This window comes from Podarcis bocagei (assembly GCF_964188305.1).
Source record: "Podarcis bocagei genome assembly, chromosome: 16".
Classification (NCBI taxonomy): Eukaryota; Metazoa; Chordata; class Lepidosauria; order Squamata; family Lacertidae; genus Podarcis; species Podarcis bocagei.
Genome location: NC_138142.1, coordinates 5,480,314 through 5,504,596, shown reverse-complemented (window position 1 = coordinate 5,504,596; position 24,283 = coordinate 5,480,314). Strand labels below are relative to the sequence as shown.

The 24,283-nt window shown below is 45.7% G+C and overlaps 1 protein-coding gene across 3 annotated transcripts in view; it reads left to right on the top strand.

Annotated features, from left to right (window-relative positions):
• KDM2B (lysine demethylase 2B) overlaps nt 1–24,283 on the top strand; it is an 87,146-nt gene that overhangs the window by 39,208 nt on the left and 23,655 nt on the right. For all 3 annotated transcript variants that reach the window (XM_081174701.1, XM_081174702.1, XM_081174703.1), the window contains 5 exons: nt 129–282; nt 1,318–1,433; nt 14,626–14,752; nt 16,485–16,936; nt 21,436–21,522. In XM_081174701.1, coding sequence (XP_081030827.1) covers nt 129–282; nt 1,318–1,433; nt 14,626–14,752; nt 16,485–16,936; nt 21,436–21,522 — 936 coding nt within the window. The remainder of the gene's footprint in view (nt 1–128; nt 283–1,317; nt 1,434–14,625; nt 14,753–16,484; nt 16,937–21,435; nt 21,523–24,283) is intronic.

Below are 24,283 nucleotides of genomic sequence, written 5' to 3'. Positions count from 1 at the left end.
GGAAGCATTCAAGTGTGAAAAACGTTTATTCTGCACCTCCTTGGATAATGATGAGAAACCCTGAGGAAATGTTTATTGGGGTATGAGAAGAGATTCCCCTGATTCTAGTTTTTCATTTTTATTTCTAGATCTTTTGGCTGATCCCTCCAACTTTGCAGAACCTAGAACTCTATGAGGAATGGGTTCTCTCAGGGAAGCAAAGTGATATCTTTCTGGGGGACAGGGTGGAGCTATGCCAAAGAATTGAACTGAAACAAGGGCACACCTTCTTCATTCCTTCAGGTAATGCAAAGCCGTGTCCTTCTCCTTGCATGTTTTTGGGACTAGAACATATTCGTGGAAGGCCGTCACTTGATCCAGACCTGAACCATTGCTGGATCTACAGCAGGTTGTTGCTTCCTGCAAGTAGAAAAGTAGCAAGCCTGGGAGAAAGCTGCTTGCCTGGGCCCTTGCATGCAGAACTGTTTTTTCTGTTTCCAGGGAGTTCTTAGAAGCAGCGAAGTATTGAAAAGCAATGTGTGCCTTCCTTGCAGTCTGAAATAGTGTGGTTTGTTTCAGCCTCCCGATTGTGCTACATGCATCCTCCAGACCTGTGAGCCTCTAATCCAGTGTTCCTGAGGCCTCTGGCTGCTCAGTTTGGGGAGGGAAGGTGTTGAGCTGGCCTCTGAGCTAAAGCCGGCGGGTAGTAGTGCTCTGTTCACATAGTAAGGCCAGAGGGCTAGACTTCCAATAGGCATCCCAGCTCTGGCTAACCCCAAGGCTTCATGCTGCCTGCTAAATGTAGGGAATGATGTTGCACACTCCTCTTCTGTCCTGTGCTTGAAGTCTGGGGGTCCTGGGTCCTGTACACACCTGTTCCTAGGTAGCCTACAAGGCGAAGTCACAGCCTCCAGCTTTGAGGTTCTTTGTTCAAGCCTTGGGGATATGGACTACAATATTACAGGCCCTTCAGTTTTTATAGTGAAAACACCATGACTGGGGGAATTTTAGCACATTCTGCGGTCACTGAAACTACACACTACTTAAGACAGCATTTATTATACTTACCTGGGGGGTGGAGGGCTTACCACACAACAGCTGCCTAGTCTCTGACTGAGCACATGAAGATCCTAGTGTGCTCTTGTGTGTTGTTTGCAGCTTTAGGAAAGAATCTGCATGCTGACATGTTTATCACGCAAACCCCCCATTTTGTTCTCTCCCCTTAAATCCTTCGCCCCATTCACCTTTCAGTGTTTTTTACTTCGCCACTCTCAGATGGTTTTCCCCAGGGGGTGTGTTCTTTTCCCGATGTCTTTCATTTTCTCCCCACCTTTCTAGGGTGGATACATGCTGTCTATACTCCAGTAGATTCCTTGGTGTTTGGTGGAAACATCCTGCATAGTTTTAACGTTCCCATGCAGCTTCACATCTATGAGATCGAGGATAGAACCAGGGTAAGGATGCTCAAATATATCTGACTGTTCATTCATGCAATAACAGTTCTTTTTGAAAGGCAAGACACAGAAGGTACCAAGATGCCTGGAAAAAGACAGGTAACATAGCCTGTCGGTCTGTGGTCTCTTGGATGGAGAAACAACTCCCAAATCTTTGGGGCAGGGTAGAGAAGAAGCACAGTTGAGGTCTAGGACAGAGCAGCAGGCTGCATTGGAGCAGGCTGGAGACCAGGAGCAGACTTGGGTCCACCTGGTGCTTTTTCCCAACTGATGTTAAATACCATCTTTTGAGCCCTGGTTTTTGCCATCCTCAGGCAGAGGAGGGATTCTGGCCAAACTCCAGGAGTTGCAGGCCATGGGCAGCTTGATGAGCACTTTTGAACCTTCACTGACATGACATGTTGGTGGCAACGTTCTGGGGAGCTAAGGAGTGATTTTGTGTGAGTTAGTGAGGTGAGCTTTCAGTAGCACCCCAGCAGCTGCAGAAATGAGATGCTGTTTTTGGATCCTTCCCTTGCTCAACTGAATATGGGTGGTTCTTTGGCAACAGTGCCTCCACTCTCCACAGGCCCTGCAGGCTTGAGGACCAGTGGCTGCCCTTCTTCCTCCAAGTGGACCCATAAGCCCCGCCAGACGACACCAGTCTACCTTCAGCTCCTCTTGGACCTGTGCTACCCAGAGCAGAAGCCCATCATTCCTTGCCCTGCAGTGCACTCTACCTAGCCTAGTCCTATTACCTCTCATTCTGGCTTGGAGTCCTCATTTTCCATGGTGCATCCTCGTAGCTTATCCCTGTCATTTATGTCATATCCCCACCAGGCCTTCTTTGCAGGTCTGTTGCCCCAGGACATCATTTATGCAAAATTTTGTTTGACTGGGGAGGGGGTTGATGTTGTAAATTTTGCCTGCCAGCTGGCACAGGGCCACACTCCACCCCTTGGTTTTGAGGGTTCCTCAACACTTGGCTTTGTGGAATTCTAGTCTGTCATGGAATTCTGTCAATTGTTCCTGATTGGCTCCCGGGCATTTTATTTCGTGAACCTTGTCCAGTTACGTAGCCCTGTCAGTTGTTAGCCAACTGGGTCCTCCGTAGTAGTTCTGGAAATCCCACCCCCTCCAAGTGTCCCATAAGGGCTTGCTCTCCACTGTGTGTGTGTGGTTCCCTCTGCTTTCCCCAGCTGCGTCATCTAGTGGGCCTTTCATGCCAGTTGAAACATGGAAGGTGGCACTGTCCTGCTCCACCTTTTTAGGAGGTGTTTGAGAGAAGGATCTACCCACTGGAACACAGGAGGAGACCCTTCTGCCTCATTTTCCAGAGGTGCCATGTTAAATTGATAGGACTTTGCTGCTAATTTCTATACAACACAATTCAGAGAAGTTTGCTGTGCTTCAGAGGACAGGTGGGGCAAGTGCTTGGGGCTGTTGAAGTGTATGCATCACATGCAGGTAGTAGACAGGTGTGTAGGGCGCACTACATCTCTCCCAAATTTACTTGTATGGCACACAGACTGCTGGGAGAACCCATAGAACCCCATATTCCATTGTTTTGGTTGTTCCTTTTTTAAAAAAGTATGTTTATTTCGTTCAGACTTGTCTTGAGAATCTTGAAACATGAAAGAAGGGTAACTAGTGTTTTTTCAAAAGATAAATTAATCTAATCTGAATCTGAAAAGCCCCAAGTCTCCCTTCCGCCATGGATTCATTGCATGGCCTTGGTCAAGCCTCTCTCTCTCTCTGCCTCAGTTTCCAGTATGTACAACTTGGAACAATAGAGACCTGTGTAACATGAGAAGGGTGTTACGAGGGTGAACACAGAATGAATGGGGCCATGCTTACTGATGTACCCTGCCCAACCAGTTTGAAGGTCTCCATTGCGTGATGTAAGGGTGTCCTGGGGCTGCGGCCTAGACTGTGATGGGCAGCCTAGTTCTGCTCAATCTACCTTTTCATTTTGTTAAACTACAATTCTTGTTCTCTCTTGATGTGTATTTAAATTTATAAAGCAAGAGTGCATCCTTAGGCTCTCCTCATATTAATGGCACTTCTAATCTGCACAAATGGTCCTAATTATGCGCTGTTGCTTAAGAAAGCGACCAGCACCGTGCTGAATCAGACTACAGGCTCCTCCAGGGACCCTGTTTTTCAACATTCATTCTGGTTTGCTTGCACAAAGCTTATGTGGTGGTTAGACTTCTCTGTCTTTATTTAACATTCATCTTACTTGTTTGCAGGGCGTTAACATATATTCCTGTTCATCATTTGTTCATCCTACACTTTTCAGTGCATCTCCCTGTCACTTTCCACAGAGCAAAATGTCCTAGTTTTTTGAAGTTGATCTGCTATGCCAGGGTAATAGAGCACTTTAGTCCCCTTGAAATGTGCAGACCCAAAGTTCTGGACTTCAGTTGAATATCTTCTGCAAAACACTTAACAACCTGTAAGCGCCCTTAAATACTGTACTCTATCCCGTATCCCCAACAACTAGCAGTCATCTGACGGTCCACTTTGGGGGGCTGCAGTCTTTCTTCTGCCCACCCCTGGCCTAGGCAGTGTTTTCTCAAATGGAGCCACAGTCACTGTGTGTAGCTGCTGGGGACGTCTCACTGAGCCGCTGAATTTCTGTTTTGCATTTTGGGCCTCCTGCAAGTGAGATCAGGGGTCTTGAGTATGGGGTTGGGTGGGGGCAGATTGTGAAAAGCACAGCCACAAGAGCACCATGGTGACCTAGTTCACTGGCTCTCCAGTTGGCCTTCAGCTACAGCCTAGAGATCTTTGATATGTGCTGGGTCTACCCTTTAAGTGTGTGCCTTAAACCTGCATAACGAAAGCAAGAGCAAAGCCACTGCCTTGCAGACCCAGCAGACAGGAAGCAGCACTTTACTGCAAAGTAAAGCCCTTTACTCTGCAACACCAGCTGAGAGGTGGCAGGGTCTTGGGCCTTTCAGGCAGGAAATGACCATTTACTTTGCAGTAAAGTGCTGCTTCCTGTCTGCTGGGTCTGCAAGGCCAACTGGGCAGTGCACTCTCTATATATTACAGAGTGGGGAAAAAAAGAAACCTTTATTACGGTCTGGAGTTCATACCGATAAGAGAAAAAATATCATTATATTGCCCATTCCTGCCACCAAGTCCTGTCTCTAGTCTGCCCCCCAACCCAGGCTGAAGACCCCTGGTCTCACTTGCAGGAGCCCAAAATGCCTCTGCATAGCAAGTTGACTACTAGTTAGCATGGAGTTGAATTTTCTTGACATATTATAGTAGTAAAAACCCTGTAAGCTGACTCGTTGGCTCACTTGCCTGTAAACTTTCAGTTCTAAGGATTGATCAGTATTGTATTTGCCGTGGTGAGATGTGGATGTTAAAAATGGAAAAGACAAGGAAATGCTTCTTACTTTTTTTTTTTGTCTGAAAGACAAAAAATAGAATAAAGACAAGAATAGAATAAAATGGTGGCAGCAAGTGAAAACCTTTTATGAAGAGGGAAAGTTTCTGGGTGTTAAAGCAGATTAAGCTACTTATAAGCTGTCCTGTGTGTGAGGAAGTACAGCAGCAAAAATGTGGTATCAGCTTCCTGGGAATCTTGGCTGTCATTTTTAATATACAAAATATTTTAAAAAGCAACCCCACTTTCCCCCCTCCTTTGCTCGAAGATCGCAGCATAACAATACAGTGGTACCTCGGGTTACATACGCTTCAGGTTACATACGCTTCAGGTTACAGACTCCACTAACCCAGAAATAGTACGTCGGGTTAAGAACCTTGCTTCAGGATGAGAACAGAAATCGTGCGGTGGCGGCGCAGCGGCAGCAGGAGGCCCCATTAGCTAAAGTGGTGCTTCAGGTTAAGAACAGTTTCAGGTTAAGAACGGACCTCCGGAACGAATTAAGTTCTTAACCCGAGGTACCACTGTACAAGATGAGAGTATATGCTTAGCAATATATGGGCAATGCCTGCTGAGATCTCAGAAACCAGGCAGATGACTGGTTTAGATTTCTAGTGGCTGTGGGGCCTCAGGGTTTTAGTTAACAGTACCTCTTTCCTCCATTAGTGACTGGTAAAACTAGAATAAATTATACTGATAAGAGAAATCGCACCAATATACTCAGTTTTGCTTGCTTGCAAATGCCGTGCAGAATTTGGATTGTGCAGATTTTGGGGGGTATGTTTTTATTTATTTTCAAGAATATCTAGTTACAGAATAATAAAAATGCCTTCAGCAGTACAGATAGTGCAGAATTAAAAACAACAACAACATTTTAGCACAGAGTGCTAAGTAGCTTATCTACTTGGAAGGAAGCCCTACTCAGATTGTTTGGGGCTCATGTGCAAGCCGTTGTGATTAGCCCTCTTGGTTCTTCCTGTGCAGATCATATCCTGTAACGTTTTCTTCGTTCAGAATATTGCAGCAGAGTCCCTGGCTTTTCAGCTGAACTTCCTTGATGGACTCCATTTAGGCACATGGCTTTATTCCAAGTACTTAAGAGTGTGTGTGTGTGTGTGTGTATGTGTGTGTGTGTGTGTGTATCCGTGTCCAGCAGCGGAAGGAGATTTCCTGGTGCTATTCACAAAGCAATTCTTGCCAGCACAAAGAGAGAGTGTCATGCAAGTGTGGCTTTGCTCCACCTTCTTTTTCAATGGCAAAGATGTGCTTGAGCCTGTGCTGTATTTTGATTGTTGGTGTTCAGAGCCCCCGCCCCAATTTTCTCTTTCTTTTAATGGTGGGAGCAGCCTGGTATTGTCTCAGCACATCGCTGAGACTGTAATGCTGATTTATAGCCTGATCATACGTGATGTTGTTAGTCTAGGACCTAGAATCTAGATTAATTTCTCACATCTTGAGGGTTGGGAAGAGTTTGGAAGAGACAGACTAAGAGCTGGGGTGGGCAGAGCGTAATGGTTAAGAGCATGAGTCCTGTGCCATGAGCTTGCTCGGTTGCCTTAGGCTACCCACTGCCTCTTGGCCTTGCCCTTCCCACCTGGAAAATATGGGGCTCATACAGGGATAAAGTTAAAGGACCCCTGACAGTTAGGTCCAGTCACAAACAACTCTGGGGTTGTGGTGCTCATCTCGCTTTATTGGCCGAGGGAGCCAACATTTGTCCACAGACAGTTTTTCCGGGTCATGTTGCCAGTATGACTAAGCCGCTTCTGGCGAACCAGAACAGTGCACGAAAACGCCGTTTACCTTCCCACCGGAGCGGTACCTATTTATCTACTTGCACTTTTTGATGTGCTTTTGAACTACTAGGTTGGCAGGAGCAGGGACCGAGCTACAGGAGCTCACCTCGTGGGGATTTGAACCGCCAACCTTCCAATCGGCAAGGCTTAGGCTCAGTGGTTTACACCACAGCGCCACCCGCGTCCCTTCATACAGGGATAGTTATTTATTATATTTTCATTTTCAGGGTGGTTTACAACAGGAATAAAACAATTTGAAGTGCTTCATAAGTATGAAAAGTTGTTGTTACTATTATTATTATTATTATTATTATTATTATTATTATTATTATTATTATTATTATTATTATTTTATTTATTATTCACTAGTCGTCTGAACTGATCCTTCTGTTGGGCTTTTGAAATAAGACCAGGGGCTGCAGGCTGCTCACCACTGACGCAGCACATTTTGAAGTGATTGTCAGCCCTTCAAATTCTGTTCAGTAACAAATGGGTCTTGGGTGCAGCTCCAACAAGGCTGGCATCGTGTGCTCCAGAAAGCAGGCCTCTCTAGTGACATTGTGCTCAGCACGGTAATGATAGGGGCCCTTTTGCAGCAGCAGCAGACACTTCCAAACGCTATTCAAGGGATCTTGCAGTAATTTAATCTGGATTTGACCAAAGCATATGTGACAGAGGCCAGATCCTGCTGGTCTCACTTAACCACATAATTATGTCAGTCTGACCTAAAATAAGAGAAAGAGAAATTGTTGTGACATTTATGAGTCTTAGTCTCAGCTGACGATTGAGTGAGTGGCTGTTTTTTTTAAAAGGGTTAAGGAGGCAATCCTATGAAAACTGATCTGTATCAAGGAGTAGGCAGAGGTGTCGGCTAAAAAATGCAACACTTGTGTCGTGTGGGTGTGGGTGTAAATAGATTTTTTTTGTAAAAGCCCCTGAAATATCTTTTAACATTTCACTTTGAACTCTGCTATCCTTCCCCAGTGTGGATACATTTCCTCCCATAATGTTCAGAAATAATTTGAAAAAACCTTTGGCGGGTTGTAAATTATTGATCACAGAACTTACCACTGGAAAGAATCAATTAAATCATTGCCTCCAAGCGCCTTCTAGGATAGGCTTTTTTCCTTCAGTAGATGATATATTGGAATATTTAATGATACCGCTTTGGTTCTGCAGTTTACTGCATTTCCTAATTAATGGCCTGTCTTTGTGCTATAGAGCTTGCAAGGCGGCTCACAGTATTGAAAAGCAATTGCAGTGCAGTAAACCTGCAATTTGCGTGGGGGTTACGCTCCGGGATATTGCCTAAAGCTGAAACTGCATAGTCAAAACGCATTGGGTGCCCTCTTTTTAATTTGTTAAATATGTTTTGCCAAGTGCGCGAAGCTGAATGCACACAAGTTACATGTGTGCAAGTTGTGGGCTTATTATATTTATTTATTTATATTTATAATCCCGCCTTTCTGCCATTTTGAAACTTAAAAGTACCATCCCTGAGAAGAGGGCTTTTACGTACTCAGGTTCAGCAAGGTCGCTGTATCATCTTCCTTCCGATCATATCCTGGGACCAGCAGGCCCTAAAATGCAGTAAAACCCAAAAGCACTGCTAAAAAAATATTCCAGAATTGCAAGTGTAAGAAACAGCAGCTCACCTCCCCCCCCCACCTCAAATCCCTGCATCATTCATCAAATGATCGGAGAAATAAAACTGTTTTAACTAACTGCCCACAAAAAGCCAGCCAGGTTGGAGCCACACAGATGTTTCTGGGGAGTTCTTAAGAAGAGCCTTTCTGCCTCAGGCGCAAGCGCCTTCTGTTCCAGGATGCTGCTTCCCACATCAGCCTGCAAGATGCTGATTCATCCAGGGAATGATGGCAACATCCCTCCTCCATTGCTTCGCTCTCAGCAGCTAATCAGTGATGTACTGGAGCTTCCAATTTGCCATCATGGTTAATTGCTGCTGATAGAGCTCTCTGCTTTGTAGCAACCTTCCTCACCTCTTGTCAGCCCAGTGTGGCCAATGGCTTGGGAGGATGGTGGTTGTGATCTTGAGCACCCAGTTAGGGAAGGCTGCTTTATAGAAATGCAACTTGATTTACTGGACGAGAGCTGAGAGCTCATTGAGTCCAGGATTCTGATCCTAGCAGTGGCCGACTAGAGGAGACTTCCAGCAAGGCATGAGGGCAGCTGCTCCCCTCCACTGCTACGGTTCCTGTCTGGCAGGGCGCGTCGTCTTCTATTCACAGCACATGCACCGGCCGTCTCTCGCTTTTGATGGTTTTGCAGAGCACAGGGCACATTTCAATGAGTTAGCAAATTAGAGACATCGAGGGAATTGGCTGTGGGATGGAGCCTGGATCGCGAGGCCATTAGGAACTCAAATTGACGATTCGGAATTGATCGTCCATGGCACGGGAGCACTGCATGCCTTGTGACTGCCTTGTCTTACGCATTTGAATTTTATTTCATTTTATTTTTTACACTGGTAAAACAGCTGAATTTGGTGACGCTCAGAAACCTGTCAGCGAAAATGTTGAGCAAATGATGTCTTTAATATTCCCCAGGCATCTGGCTGAAAACCTTTGGAAGGCCGAGGGGTGGAACGGGCGGCTTCCTGTTTGTAAGTCAAATTCTTTGCCAATTTTGTTTCCTGCAGTGCTCTCTAAAGAAAAAGAAAAGAAATAAACATTAATAATTTGAGTTCCTCTTATGAACATCCCTCTTTTAACATGGCTGGTTTCCCTTGTGTTTGACTATTGCAGTGAGCAATCTGGTATGTCACTGAAATCCTAGGCAAGGCAGCAGGAGCCAAGGTGGTGCCCTTGAGATATGGTTGGAGCCCAACACCTGCGCTGGTTGGGACAGGTGGGAGTTGTAATCCCACAGCATATTGAGGGCACCCTGTTGGCTACTTCTGCCATAGGAAGCTGAAACCCCAGGCGTGAAGGCTGATGAAAGTTGCAGATATTGCCGGGATGGTTGGCCTGTATTCTGGGAACCTCACTATTAGTGGGGCAGAACTTGTTCAGTGGTGGAGCATGTGCAGAGGTGCTGTTTGTGGTATCTCCAGTTAAAAGCCTCAGAACCCCAAGAGCTACTGCCAGTCAGCATTGGTGGACAATACTGGCTAGGTGCCAGGCTGCCTCCAGGCACTGGGACAGTTAGGCATTTGCCTGGGTCCCGAAACTGCCAGTGGGCTCACTGCCATCACAGCGCTACCATTTCCACTAAGAAGACCAGGTGCGGCCTGTGCAAATTCTCATTTTGCATGTCCTGTCTCTCTTGGGTGAGGGGAAAGCTGTGACAGGACTGTGCCCTTGGAGCAAGCACCACCTATGGACAAATAGTCTGATCTGATGTAAGGCAGCTTCCAATAGCCCAAGCCTATAAATAGTACCAGCTGGATAAAAATAAGTTTCCCATTGATAGAGCATGTTCACTCAGGTGGTATGAGATTATGGGAGGGTCTTCTAGGGAATGGATGTGCTCCCTGCACAGTCTCCTCAAGGTGTAGCTTGGTAACCAGGGGCTCCAAATTGAATAAAATATTGGGGTGACCCAGGTAAGCCCTGCCCCGATCCTATGCACCGTATGCCTCTAGCTTGTCTGTCTCCTCTTTCTTCCCCATAGGCCCCACGTGGGGTCCAAAGACATTCTGGGCACAGGTCAAGGGGTCACTAGATGCCTGCATGCCAACTTTCCAGTCACTGGTTAAAAAAGCAACCCTTTTAAAAAAATCATTAAAAATGGGAGGGGCAAAGGGCCTGGACCAAGGAGCTGTATGAGGTTGCCATGGTACCACATTGGGAAACGCAGGTATAAGCTGTCCCGAGTGGCCATTTTGCTTAGAATATACATAGAACCCAAATGTCATTGGCTGTGTCCCTAATACATTTCTCCTGCATTCAGAGTCAGAATGCAGAAAAGCAATGAGAGAAATATGCATTATTATTATTGTTATTATTATTATTATTATTACCCCACCCATCTGGCTTGGTTGGCCCAGCCACTGTGGGCAGCTTCCAACACATTAAAAAACACACCAAACATTAAAATCTTTCCTATACAGGGCTGCCTTCAGACATCTTCTAAAAGTTGTATAGTTACTTATCTCCTTGGCATCTGATGGGAGGGTGTTCCATAGGGCAGGCGTCACTGCCCAGAAGGCCCTCTGCCTGGTTCCCTGCAACTTCACTTCTCGCAGTGAGGGAACCGCCAGAAGGCCCTCGGAGCTGGACCTCAGTGTCCGGGCTGAAGGATGGGAGTGGAGACGCTGCTTCAGGTATACAGGGCCGAGGCCGTTTAGGGCTTTAAAGGTCAGCACCAACACTTTGAACTTGTTCGGAAACGTACTGGGAGCCAGCGTAGATCCTTTAGGATCTGACGGCCACTCCCAGTCACCAGTCTGGCTGCCACATTCTGGAATGCTGATTGCAGGTGTGACTTTAAATGGAACTATGGGTGAAACACCAGGGCTTAGATGGAAACATGTTAAAAGCAGGCCGGGCTGGAAATAGACATCAGTGGTACTGAATGAATACCAATATTCCAGCATGCTGCAGAGCAGAAAGAGAGGGAGGGGAAGCATGGTTATTCCATCCCTGCTGCTCAAAGTTGCCTTTGGCTCTTCTGCAACACCACCTAGCAGCAGCAGCAGTTCCACCAAGCTCCCTGCACTGTTTCCATTCCAACTGGTCATTATAAGTTTAAAAATTACAGTAGTGCCGGAGCTTGTTCCTTTCCTCCTCCATTCCCTTTCCTTTTATGTCATCTATTGTAGATGGTTTTTCATTGATCTGTAACACTGCTTTCTTTTGGCTAAAGATTGGGATAAAACACATTACAGTGGTGCCTCGCAAGACGAAAAGAATCTGTTCTGTGATTCTCTTCGTCTAGCAGTTTTTTCATCTTGCGAAGCAAGCCCATTGACGGATTAGCGGATTAGCGCTATTAGCGGCTTTTAGCGGCTTATCTGCTGATCAGATCAACTGATAAGCAGCTTAGCGGCTTAGAAAAAGGGGGGGAGGAAAAAAAACCAGCAGGAACTCGCAAGACATTGTCGTCTTGCAAAGCAAGCCCATAGGAGATTCGTTTTGCGAAGCACCTCCAAAACGGAAAACTCTTTCGTCTAGCGAGTTTTCCGTCTTGCGAGGCATTCGTCTTGCGGGGCACCACTGTATAAATAAATGAGCGCAATGCACTGTGCATACATCTCTAGTATATTCTGGCTAAGTCTTCACCTGCCACCTTTAGAAAAGTCACCAATAAAAAGGGGGGGGGGAGGTGAAAGGGGGAGGTGAAAAAAGGAATAAGAGCAGTTAGAAATAAGTGATGCAGAAAGAGTAGTGAGTCCAGTAATATTCTTACAGGGCAGCACTGGAAAAACTATCCACATCGGGTTCTTTTCAACTAACCTTTTCTCATCGTAGACCTCAGAAATGAATATTCATCCCTAAGGTTTGCTCCTGCTCTGGAGGGTAGGACTTGAACAAATGGCTTCAAGATATAAGAAAGGAGATTCTGGCCGAACATCAGGAAAAACTTTCTGTCAGTAAGAGGTGTTAGAGAGTGGAACCGTCTCCTTTGGGAGGTTGTGGGCTCCCCTTCCTTGGAGGTTTTTAAGCAGAGGTTGGATGGTTATCTGGCATGGATGCTTTAGCTGAGATTCCTGCAATTTCAGGGGGTTGGGCCAGATGACCCTGGGGTCTCTTCCAATTCTAGGATTCTATAATTCTAAGCCAACATTTTGCATCTGGCCTTAGGTGATGGGCCAAGGTGTCTCTAGGAAGAGAAGAAAAGATATTGTGAGGGAAAATTTGTAGACTGCTTTATGTATACTACACCCTTTTTCTCTTTGTGGAAATCAAGGTGGTGGTATGTATTGTGTTCCCATCTTGCCTTTCATGAAAGGCAGAATTGCTGTATCGCACGCCTCCCTGGGAAGTGTGGTCATTACTGTGTCTGTGCAAAAACAGCAACCACAAAGCGCCTCGCTATGACTAGCAAAGTGGCAATCACGATGACTGGAATTTATTGTCTACCACTGGAATGGGCTGTGATGTCCATTTAATTCTATGGAAGAAAGTTGAAAGCAGTTGCAGCCTAGCCGCCCCTGACTTCCTGTGAAGTGTGCCTCCTACAGGAGAGGAAGGTGCACTACACCAGCAACCAAGGGTGAATAAAGCAAACTGGCAATTTATGCATATAGATTTACAAATTGCTGATTGGGAATTGATGCCAAAATAGAGTGACCAGTTCAAGGCCAAGCAGTGAGTTTGCTTGAACTGTGGGTTCCCCCAGAACCAAATCTAATTGCTCTGTCCACTGGATGACACCAGCTCTTGAATGTGTAAGCTGTTACATCGACTGTGTATCTCACTTCTCAATAATCTGAAGTGACTGCTTTATGACACGCACTTTGGCTGTTCCTTACAACAACCTTGTGAGGCGAGTCCATGAGACCTCTCATTTCACCAGTGGGAAAGCAGAGACTGAGAGGTGACAACATGCCATGTGTAGGACTAGGATTTGAACCCACAACCCCACTAGTGCTGAGTTCATTTGTAGAAACCTTTAACAAATGTTAACCACCGCATCTGGCGACAATAGCGACTGAGGAAGCAGCAATATGGTTTCTTCATGATAGTAATAGAATTAGTAATGTATTTTTATAAATTCTAATCTCGATGTTTGATGTTTGCTGGTGCTTTTTCTAAGAAGAACCGAAGCCCCTGTGCTCCCCCCCTTTATTATTGTTGTTAAATGTCTTTGCTTCAAGGGCTGCTTAGTCTGCTGCAGAGTACAATGCTGGGGAGAGCCCAGCCACTCAACGTTGTGATTTGCTCTGAGACCTATATTCACATCCGTGGGTGGGGGGGTGGGGGTGGAATAAGCATTTGCAGATGGTAGGCAGTTTTGTGTCATGGGCCCTCCGTCTTTTAAGTAGATACCAGTCCCCCTGATATTTAGGAACACAGAGGGTGGGGCGCTGCCAAAGCTTCACTCTCCCCCAAAATCCGAGGTCCTTTCCTTTTTTCCTCTGAAAGGAGTCACCTCTGCCCAGCACCCTTCTCTGCTGTGTGAGTGAGTGTGAGAGAGGGAGAATGAATGATGTCACAACATGGGTGGTACTATGTGGTACAGAAAGAAAAAAACTCAGCACCCCAAGGGATCCACTTTTGACAGCATCCCTGCATTTGATATAACGGGAGTCTTCTTGGATCAGATCAAAGGGGCATCCTGTTTCCCACAATGGCTAGTCAAATGCCTCCGGAAAAGCCCACACATAAATACAGTCATCCCCACTTAACTTGTCCCCAGTGCCTGACACTGAGAGGTATACTGTCTCTGATGCTGGATGTTCTGCCTCGCTGCCGTGGCTGATAATAATTAATAGACCTCTCCTGCTCTTCCGTGAAATTGCCTAGTCGTCTTTCAAAGCCAGTGGACACCACCCACAACCTGTTGGGGCGAATTCCATCTATTAATGATGTGTTGTGTGAAGAGGTGCCTTCCGACATGTACTTCAGTTCTCATTCTGTTGGCAGTGTGTGCATGTGGCTGTGCAAAAATGGGAGGTAACTCCTGGGTCATCTAGCAACTTACACATTCTCAACTTGAATCCTCTGGAGACTAACATGTGCACCACCATTTCTGTGCTTAGAAATGGGAAGAGTAATATATCAAGTTAAAGTTATATTTTGTGTGTGTGTGTGTTTTGGGGGTGGGAAAGAATCCATGGTGAGGATTCCACCCTCCCCTTTCATCCCCCTTCCTCTCACCCCTCTCCCCTCCCAGGAAGGTGTAAAATTAGTGAACCACAAAATGAAGCAGGCCAGGCTGCTCATTGTGTATGCAGAAGGCATCCATCTCTCTCAGCTCCCGCCCTCTCTTCCTCTCCTCCCGCTCCTGCAAAGGCCGCTTGTGCTCTCGATAAGATGATAACAGGCTTGAGGAGCAGCAAACTTCCCTGTCTCCCAGACTGACCGATGTTTTCCCTTTTTGCTTTCAGGTGCAAGCCAAGTTCCGTTACCCTTTCTACTATGAGATGTGTTGGTATGTTCTGGAGAGATACGTGTTTTGCGTGACCCAGCGCTCCCACCTCAGCAAAGAGTATCTGAAAGAATCAATGTTAATTGGTGAGTGAATTCTTTTGCAGCTAATAATCAGAGTGAACAGGCAGGGAGATGGAATGGCACCCTTCCTTTTTGCTTCTGTGCACAAACGGGTTGAAAATCATAACGGTGAAGAACTGTGGAGATTGAACTGAATTATTCTATCATTTCCTAAAGGAGCAAGCGTGTGGTTTGAACCTCAGGTGTTTTATCCAGCACACCAAGTTCCCCCAGGAAATGATATTTCTCAAGGTCTTCTGCGAGCAAGCGAAAAAACACAATCAGATCTGTATACTGTTGTGTTTCTGCAGGTTTTGAATCCTCCCAAAGAAATGAGGGTTAACTGGGTGCCTTTGACACATGGGAACAGGAGGGTTAGGGTGGCATCCCAGGGCACACACCTAAATTCTGCACAATGGAAGTACATTTTTCAGCACTTGGAATAAATTATGTAGATAGTTCAACTTTGCATGCTTAATTTGCATAGCATATAGCCAGTTTATACACTTTGCAGAATTATATGGTAGAGCTTTTCATAGACTGGATCAAATGAGGCTGCAGTTTTGGGTGGGTGAGCGGTGGTAGTCTGTGGGAGAAAGCTGAATGCCCCTCTTGGCCACATAGGGTGGGCTTGCAATTAGCTGTGGAGCTTGCAATTATCTGAGGAGCATAGGCAGCTGTCTTACGCCCAATTTGTCCACCTAGCCCAGAGTTGTCCCATGTCAACTGGTAACACCTCTCTAGTGATAAAAGCAGATATCTCTACCATTAAAGGTAAAGGGACCCCTGACCATTAGGTCCAGTTGTGGCCGACTCTGGGGTTGCGGCCGAGGGAGCCGGCGTTTGTCCACAGACAGCTTTCCGCGTCATTTGGCCATCATGACTAAGCCACTTCTGACGAACCAGAGCAGCGCACGGTAACGCCGTTTACCTTCCCGCCGGAGCGGTACCTATTTATCTACTTGCACTTTACCGGCTACTAATCCTTTTAAACTGGAGATGGCATAGATTGAAGCATCTTCTTCAGACAGTGCTGGTATTTTACCACTGAGCTATGGTCCCTGGCAGAGGCAAGTATAGACCAGGTCTGCAAGGTGCATGCACCATTCGCAGAGAACAGGTATCAGTGCGCAGATGAGATGTAAATGGATGAGGTCATCCACTCCTGTTTTCTACTGCTTCCTGTTTTTCAGGAACTGTGGGCCCACTGCCACCTAGTGACATCCTCCAGGATGGCAGGTCTCTTCCTTCAGTCAGCAATCATATGTGGAAGCCAAGTGGGGTAGTGTGACCATCAACCTTGCATGCACCATCACTCGTGTGTGTGAAAGGCTGTCTTAAGTGCTCTCCAGTTTAAAACAAAACGCCCGCCAGGTGCACAGAAAAAAGCCTAGTCTAATCAAGAGCCAGTGTGGCATAATAGTAATAGAGTGTTGGTCTAGGACCTGGGAGAGTAGGATTTGAATCCCCACTCAGCCATGAAGCTCACTGGGTGACCTTGGGCCAGTCACCATCTCTTAGCCTAAGCTACCTCACAGGTGGTTTGTGAGGATGAAATGGGGAGGAGGAGAACCATGTTCACCACCTTGAGATCCTTGGAAGATAAAAGATGGTGTATAAATGTAATAAATAAATAACCATACTAGTGATGGTCTAGGGACTGTCCTTGCCTATCGCCTTTGAGCTGCCAAGGCCAGCATTCTGTGCAACTGCGTCCTACCTTCAGGGCGTTAAAAATTCCTCTCATCTGTCTCAGATACAACAAGGAAACGCAGCTTAGACAGCTTCTCATCGGATTCCTGGGTAGACATGGATGACGAATCGTGTGATGTCCACACCCGGGAAGAGAAGGACGACTGTCTGGAAAAAATCCCCAAGGCCTTGGCGGACGGATCGTCTTCTCCCAACAGTATACATTCAGAAGGGAAGGAGGTTTCAGGGAGGAAGCAAAAATCTACAGCCACCCGCTTCCTCAAAAGGACTTTGTCCAATGAGTCGGAGGAAAGTGTAAAATCTACACCGGCAGACTATCCCAAAACTCCCACGGGCTCCCCAGCTACAGAGGTTTCGGCGAAATGGACTCACCTGACAGAGTTTGAACTGAAGGGTTTGAAAGCCCTTGTTGAAAAACTTGAATCCCTTCCGGAGAATAAGAAATGTATACCTGAAGGCATCGAGGATCCGCAGTCTCTGCTGGAGGATATGAAGGTGTGTAGATGTTTTGCTTCTAAAAATGGTAAGCTCTGTGATGTCAGGAGGCTGTCCAAATAGCCTGTAGTTGGGAATCCATCTCGAGAATAGGCCCTGATTTCTGTTCACTTCACATACCTTACATAGAAAACCCACAAGGAAGAAGAATGTGTTTGGTGTAGTCATATGGTGATAATCCCAGAGTTCTCCTCTACTCAGCTTTGTAAAGAGTGAATAGCTTGTCTCTCAGAGCAAGAAAGGAAGGGCTATTTCAGAACCCAGTGAGGGCCTATCCTACTGATCTTCACATCCAGAAGCAACAATTCCCTGTATGTAGCCATAGCTTCAACAGTTTTCTGCTGCTCTTCTTTCTAGTCCATCTCTCTGTGGTGGACAGAAGCCACCTGGGAAAGAGTGAAGTGGAGTGGAACGTCTTCTGTTAATGTTCTCACAGAAAAAGCACTTCATTTGTGGGGGTTAAGAAGCTGCCACTATTTTGGCTTCTTCAACAGCCTTTGCACATAGACCAAAACCAGGAGTAAAGCACATTAAAAGGAGCTGAATGGCAAAAAGAAGGGAAGTCTCTGGGTATGTGCCCTGAGGGCAGGGGGTCTGGAGACACACACAACACTATGGGATTCCTTTCCACTTGAGTGGAATCCTCAAAACCTCTGGCTGGGGTGGGAGACCTGCTCTGGATGTGACTTGGTTCTTTTTCAGGTACACAGCCCAGCAAATACTATATGTATCTAAGAGTTTAGCTTTTCGAGGTCTTATCTTCATGAGTTCATGTTATGGGTACTGGGAGAGCTCTTAACTGCATATCTCAGCCTTGAAAATTAGTCTGCAAAAGTTAAGAACCCACAGAACTGGCTTGTTGCCTGTCTGCTTCTGCATTGCCATGTGGCATTACAGTGATGACCGGGGAGCCACATGTATGACAGAAGAAAGGTGGGATATAAATTTAAGAAAAATAGGAAAGGGGGGGGGTGAAGAGAGAGGGAGAGAGCTGGAATTGACCCTTCTTCAATTTGCCAAATACTTCTCTTGCCTGGTTAGTATCCTGAAAGTAATTCTTACTCCTCATAGGCAGTGCTATTTTTTTCTAGAAAAATAGGTGCCAGAACTCACATGAACGCCTCCCTGGTTCTCTTAGAATGGCAATGGCACCCACCTGAGAGGTGCCGAAAGTGAGTTCCAGCGAGTTCCCCCTGACAATAGCCCTGCTCCTAGGTGATCAGACAAGATAAAATGGGTTACGTCAGGGAAACAAAGAATAAATGTGGGCAGCAGTAGTCATTAGGTTTCATTTACATTTTGGGTAAGGACATGCGAGAGGCTTTGTTAGGTTTTGGGAGAGGTCATTCCAGAAGCTTCAAAGAAGGGCTGAGTTTTGAGATGAGGTGGTGGACTCAGCCAGCATCAGGTGATGGTGGTGGGGGCTGTCATTAGGGATGCTGGGAATTGTGGTCCAGCCCCACCTGGAGGGCCTTGGCTTCCCATCCTTGGCCCCAGGAGTGTGTGGAACATGATCCAGGTGAGAGGGGCCTCGGCAATGTTGCTTCGTTTTGAACTGTTGGAAACTGTACCACTGCAGATCTCACAAGGTGGGTCAGGGTTGATTCTTCAAATGCTCCCACCCATCAGAATCTCCCTGCACACATGAGCTTTAAGCACTGGAGGTAGGTATCCTTTTCTCACCTCAGTTAGCTAAATGACTAATAACTAATGTGGATTCATATATTGCTATCAGTATGTGTGGCATTTTACAGAGCACCAAAAAGAAGACAGGTCCCTGCCCCAAGGACTTTACAGAAAATGTGGGTTTTGATGAGGGATTTGCAAGGGTAGGATAGAGAAAAAGAGGCACCAGGAAAGAGTTATTAACCTTTCCTGCACACTATCAATAACGGCAGTGTTTGAGACAGGATGGTGTGAATTGCAACACAACCCCTAGCTTGATTCTTTCTATGTTGGGGACAAGGAACTGCATCCTTTAGATGTGTTAACTGTTTGTGTACGTGGAGATTTTAAATGGCAAAGCAGGCACCATGCAATGCGCGATTTCCCCATTGTGTGGTGCAGTTCTCTTATGGAACTGTATCACATCCCCCCAGCCCGGGTGTTTAAATACAATAAGAAAACACTTAATGAGGCACTACTACCAGTTCCTCTTAAAACACTTTTAAATTTGATTTACAAACTCATGATACGTGTAGGAAACTGAGGTTTTGTAGTGATTAGGGGCAGGTGGACGCTGCATGAAGCTGATTCAGCTGTAATAATTTTCAGGGTGGCGCTGTGGGCTAAACCACAGAGCCTAGGAGTTGCTGATCAGAAGGTCGGCAGTTTGAATCCCCGCAACGGGGTGAGCTCCTGTTGCTCGGTCCCTGCTCCTGCCAACCTAGCAGTTCAAAAGCACGTCAAAGTGCAAGTAGATAAATAGGTACCACTCTGGTGGGAAGGTAAATGGTGTTTCCGTGTGCTGCTCTGGTTTGCCAGAAGTGACTTAGTCATGCTGGCCACATGACCCGGAAGCTGTACGCCAGCTCCCTCGGCCAATAAAGCGAGATGAGTGGCGCAACCCCAGAGTCGGCCACAACTGGACCTAACGGTCAGGGGTCCCTTTACCTTTACTAGATGTGTGTTAGTCTGTTGCAGTAGAAATTACAACGGGTCTTGTGGCACCTTAAAAGACTGACCAATTTATTAAGGCGTAAGCTATCATAGATTACTGTTCGACAGTGGAATTTGCTGCCAAGGAGTGTGGTGGAGTCTCCTTCTTTGGAGGTCTTTAAGCAGAGGCTTGACAACCATATGTCAGGAGTGCTCTGATGGTGTTTCCTGCTTGGCAGGGGGTTGGACTCGATGGCCCTTGTGGTCTCTTCCAACTCTATGATTCTACTAGAGTCCACTCTTGCTTCTGACAGATTGTTGTCCACTAAAGCTAATGCCTTAACGAATTTGTTAATCTTTGTTGAGTAAGTTCTGTTTGCCTTGATGTCAGGCACTTACGCTGAATGCTAGAAAACGTGGGTTGTGTCTGTGAAAACGAGCTCTGCTGCATGAAGAAGTGTCTCTCGTCTGTTTAATTGCCCATGTCCTATTTTCCCCAGACAATATCAATGTTGGTTGCTGCAGTGTAAAGAAGATTGAAGGATGTGGGGTTGGAATTCTCACAATGTGCTTTTTGTGTTCATATCAAGATCCCTTTCCCTGTCTCCATTCTTTCCCGATCTCCTATCAGCACAATCCTCTACATGTCTGCTGATCATCATTAATAGTGCTTACTGCTAGGAAAATGAACATTATTTATAAAGATATATTTGAAAAAATAAATTTGAGAGGGGTGGCTGTATATTAATCTCTTGCAGCAAAACCAGTGAAGACTTATGGCACAGCACCTTAGACTGAACACACTTTCATAAACTATAGTCTCCGTCAACAAGAAATTTACAAGTAAAAAACCTGTTATAGTCAGGTTTATTATAAAGTAATTTAAAGAAATCTTAAGTTGATTTAATGACAGGACTGGAAGTTGATTACTTGGTTGGACAGTGAGAATCTGCACATGTATTATGTGCAGATAATAGGTATATGGGACCGCCTGCCCCACGAAGGACCTTAAGGTATATAGCAACACCCTAGAGGTCCCGGGCCCTAAGGAAGTTAGGTTAGCCTCAACCAGAGCCAGGGCCTTCTCAACACTGGCTCCGATCTGGTGGAACGCTCTGCCTCATGAGACCAGGGCCCTGCGGGATCTGATTTCTTTCCGCGGGGCCTGTAAGACAGAGTTGTTCCACCTGGCCTTTGGCTCAGAATCAGTTTGATTCCCTCCCCCTCTTTCTTTTTCCTTTCTCCTCCTGTGAAGAGGCTGCATCCTAATGTTTTGATGTTGTATCTTAATCTTTTAAATTGTATTTTAATCAACTTGTTTTTATTATTGGTTGTTAGCCTCCCTGAACGCAGTCTTGGCTGGGGAGGGCAGGATATAAATATTATTATTATTATTATTATTATTATTATTATTATTATTATTATTATTATTATTATATTTGAGAAAAATACCAGCTTTAAAGCAGCCTTCCCCAGCTTGGTGCCTGCCAGAAGCTTCGGAGTGTTAGTTTGGTCTAATGGGAGTTGTAGCCCAAAACATCTGGAGGTTTGGGGGAAGACTGTTCTAAAGGAAAAGGCATACTTTGTTAAAAGTAAGGAGCCATACAATTGCTCCAGTTAAAAATGGCTGTTTCAGCAATTTAACCCCCCTCTGCTTCTTAGGTTGTAATAAGGCATTCGTTGTATCATTCCTGAAAGCTTCCTGAATGATCTCCACCTTACATCCACAAAATGAGAATTGCGAGGTGAAACTTACACATCTTTATTTCCAAGCTTCAAAGCAGAAAATAACATTTAACCTTTTCACTACATTTTTCTGATTTTCTTCCCTTTGGCAAGTCATGGTGTGCCAGGTCTTTGCGCACACAGCCCTTAATTATCCTCTTTTCTTTTTGAAACAGAACATCCTGAAGGAGCATGCAGACGATGACCAAAATCTTGCCATTTCTGGGGTCCCAGTGGTATCGTGGCCTAAGAAAAACGCAAAGGTAGGGTGTTTGGAGCTGAACTTGTCTAAAAATAGCCATTTCCATGCCTTTTTCTCTCCCCAAACTTTGACACTTCTTGGTAGGAGCCTGGCCAGTAAGTAGTTACTCACCTGGGTAAACACTCAAGCCTTGTAGCTGGACAGCACTGCTGGTTTTTATCAGGCATCACTTTCCAGGCTGCAGCATTTATTGGTAGTTGAAGAACACACAAGGTAGCGTCGTATCCAGATCACCATTCTATAGCAAAAGGGCATGAGAGGACTGTGTCTATTAAGGAGCACTTTCCCAAGGGGTTAGCACAGAGCTTTTCAACCTTTTTAAGTCCATGGCTCCCTTGACAACCTTTTTAAGTCCATGGCACCCCTGTGGGGCTCAGGAGCTCAGTTATGTCACCCCTTGCCTGCAGAGCTGGCAGCCTCTCGCCCTTTTTCAAACACCCTCCCTTGTCGAGTGTTCCCTCAACCTCCTCTCCCCTCCTCTCCCATTAGGAGTCCAGGCAGCCACTGCTGCCATTCTTGGTATCTGAGCTGCTCCCCCTGCCCCAAAGAGAGGTGCCGCCTCAAACTGCCCCACAGAGGCCTGGGAAGCACCCCCTGGCTAGCCCCAGAGGCACCATTTGCCTGGGGAACTTGTAGCCATGGCTGCTGCAACAAACAGCCACACAAGCCTTTGGGAGGCAGAGACGTGAGAGGGCATCAGAGGAGGGAAGGAAGGAAAGAAGGACAGGCCAGTATTGCCCATGGCACCCCTGACCATACTTGAAGGAACCACAGGGTGCCATGGCACACTGGTTGAAAACCACCGAGTTAGCGTGTTGCATCAAAAACAACAAAGTACCATATGTTGCCTCTACAAATCTCACTGTGACACAAGCTTTTGTGGAGTGGGAACTGGTTCATCTGATGTCTGAAGTGTAATGCTCAGTTGGCAGGTACTGGAAAAAATGTAGACGTTAAATGGCAATCAAACTTAAAAAGTACAATCTCTGACAATTCAGTTAGAGTTAAAATGTATGCAAGGTAAGAATCCACAGCAGAAGTAATAGGTGATAACCCAGTCATTTTAGCATTGCTGAGTTAAATGGGACAGAAAACCCTTTTCTCTCTTCAGACCTACATTTAGTCAAGGTCAGGAATGCTCAGATTATATTATCATAAATCCCTGCTGTTGTGAAGGATCACAAATGTAACTTAGTGGGTGAAGGTTCAGGCATTCTGATACTGAGTTGATGCTGGGTGAAGTGTCAGGGAGCAGGGATGTGAGAGTCATTTGACAATATGAGCAATGAAAGGGGTTCCTGGTTATTAGAAGTTAGTTTGTGTTCCTTCTAAATTTGTTCCAATATTATGTTAGTGGCCCGCTGATGAGAGAACATGGGCCCCACATTTTTTAGGGGGTGCTTCCTTGTCAGGCTATGTAAAAGCTTATTAAATCAACTGATTTTGAGAGGATTTTGCTTTTAAAACAATGTCATTGAACTTTGGTCCAATGACATTGAACCAACCTTTGATTTAGGTGCATATAGGCCAACTTTTTACGTTGTTCATCAGTTTCAGCTGACTGGATCACATCCACACCATACATTCAAACACTTGGCTTTCCCCAAAGAATCTGCTCACAGAGCTACAGTTCTGAGCACCCTTAAGAAACTGCAGTTCCCAAGACTCTTGCAGGAAGTCATGTGATTTAAATGTGATCCTGTTGGTTTGTACAACACAAACAGATCATTTAAAAATTAAGTGCAACTGACAGAATAATTTTGGGCCAAGGGAGATGCTGAGGAACCATAATTTTCAAAGTGGGAAGGGTGTAGCTTAAGGATTTTGTGGGTTACTCTCAAGGAGAATCATGCCAAATTTTAAAATAAAAAAATTCCTTCCAGTAGCACCTTCTATATAGTAGCCAGATCCTTCTATATAGTGAGAAGGTGGGGAGGGGTATTACTCAGAAGGGTGGTGGGAATGGGAGATTGGCAGATAGCTGAGATGAGCCTGTTGACGACTCTTAACGACTGTAATAGGTCTTGCAGGAAAAGGCAAGGGGTGAGAAGGTGAGAAATGGCTTAGTCATGTATAATGAGATAAGAATCCAATGTTTCTGTTCAGACCAGGTCTCTGGTAGTAAAACAGCTACTTTGAGATCTTGTATAGATCTACATGACTAAGCCATTTCTCACCTTCTCACTATATAGAAGGATCTGGCAACTTCTGTTTCAGTGTATCTGAAGAAGTGTGCATGCACACGAAAGCTCATACCAAGAACTAACTTAGTTGGTCTTTAAGGTGCTACTGGAAGGAATTTTTTTATTTTGACTATGGCAGACCAACACGGCTACCTATCTGTAAAAAGAAATTTTTGTTGGGGTGCCTCGTCTGGTTTTCCCATAACCGTTTCCACCCACTCGCTGACCACACTCCGTGTGTAAGCTGCCACAAAGAGTTACTTCTCAGAAGAGCTAGCCATACCTTCTGCCATGGATTGTAAAAACTGGAGGAAGTTGGGGGGGGTGCAGGTGTTGTTGAGGATATTAGTAAATCTATTCAAAAGGCAGGATACACCTTGCTCATTAAGGAGAGGGGCTTGCTCCCACTTCTTCCTCTCTCATAAGAGAATCAGTGCCAACCAAAAGGTTTAAGCAGAGGAGACTGCCATGACCATGGCTGCCTGCTTGATTAATTTCAGGAAAATAAGACCAGCTTAAGTGGAAAGTGCATGCAGAGCACAGCAGCTAAGTGTGAGAAGTTTGCACCGGAAAAATGCT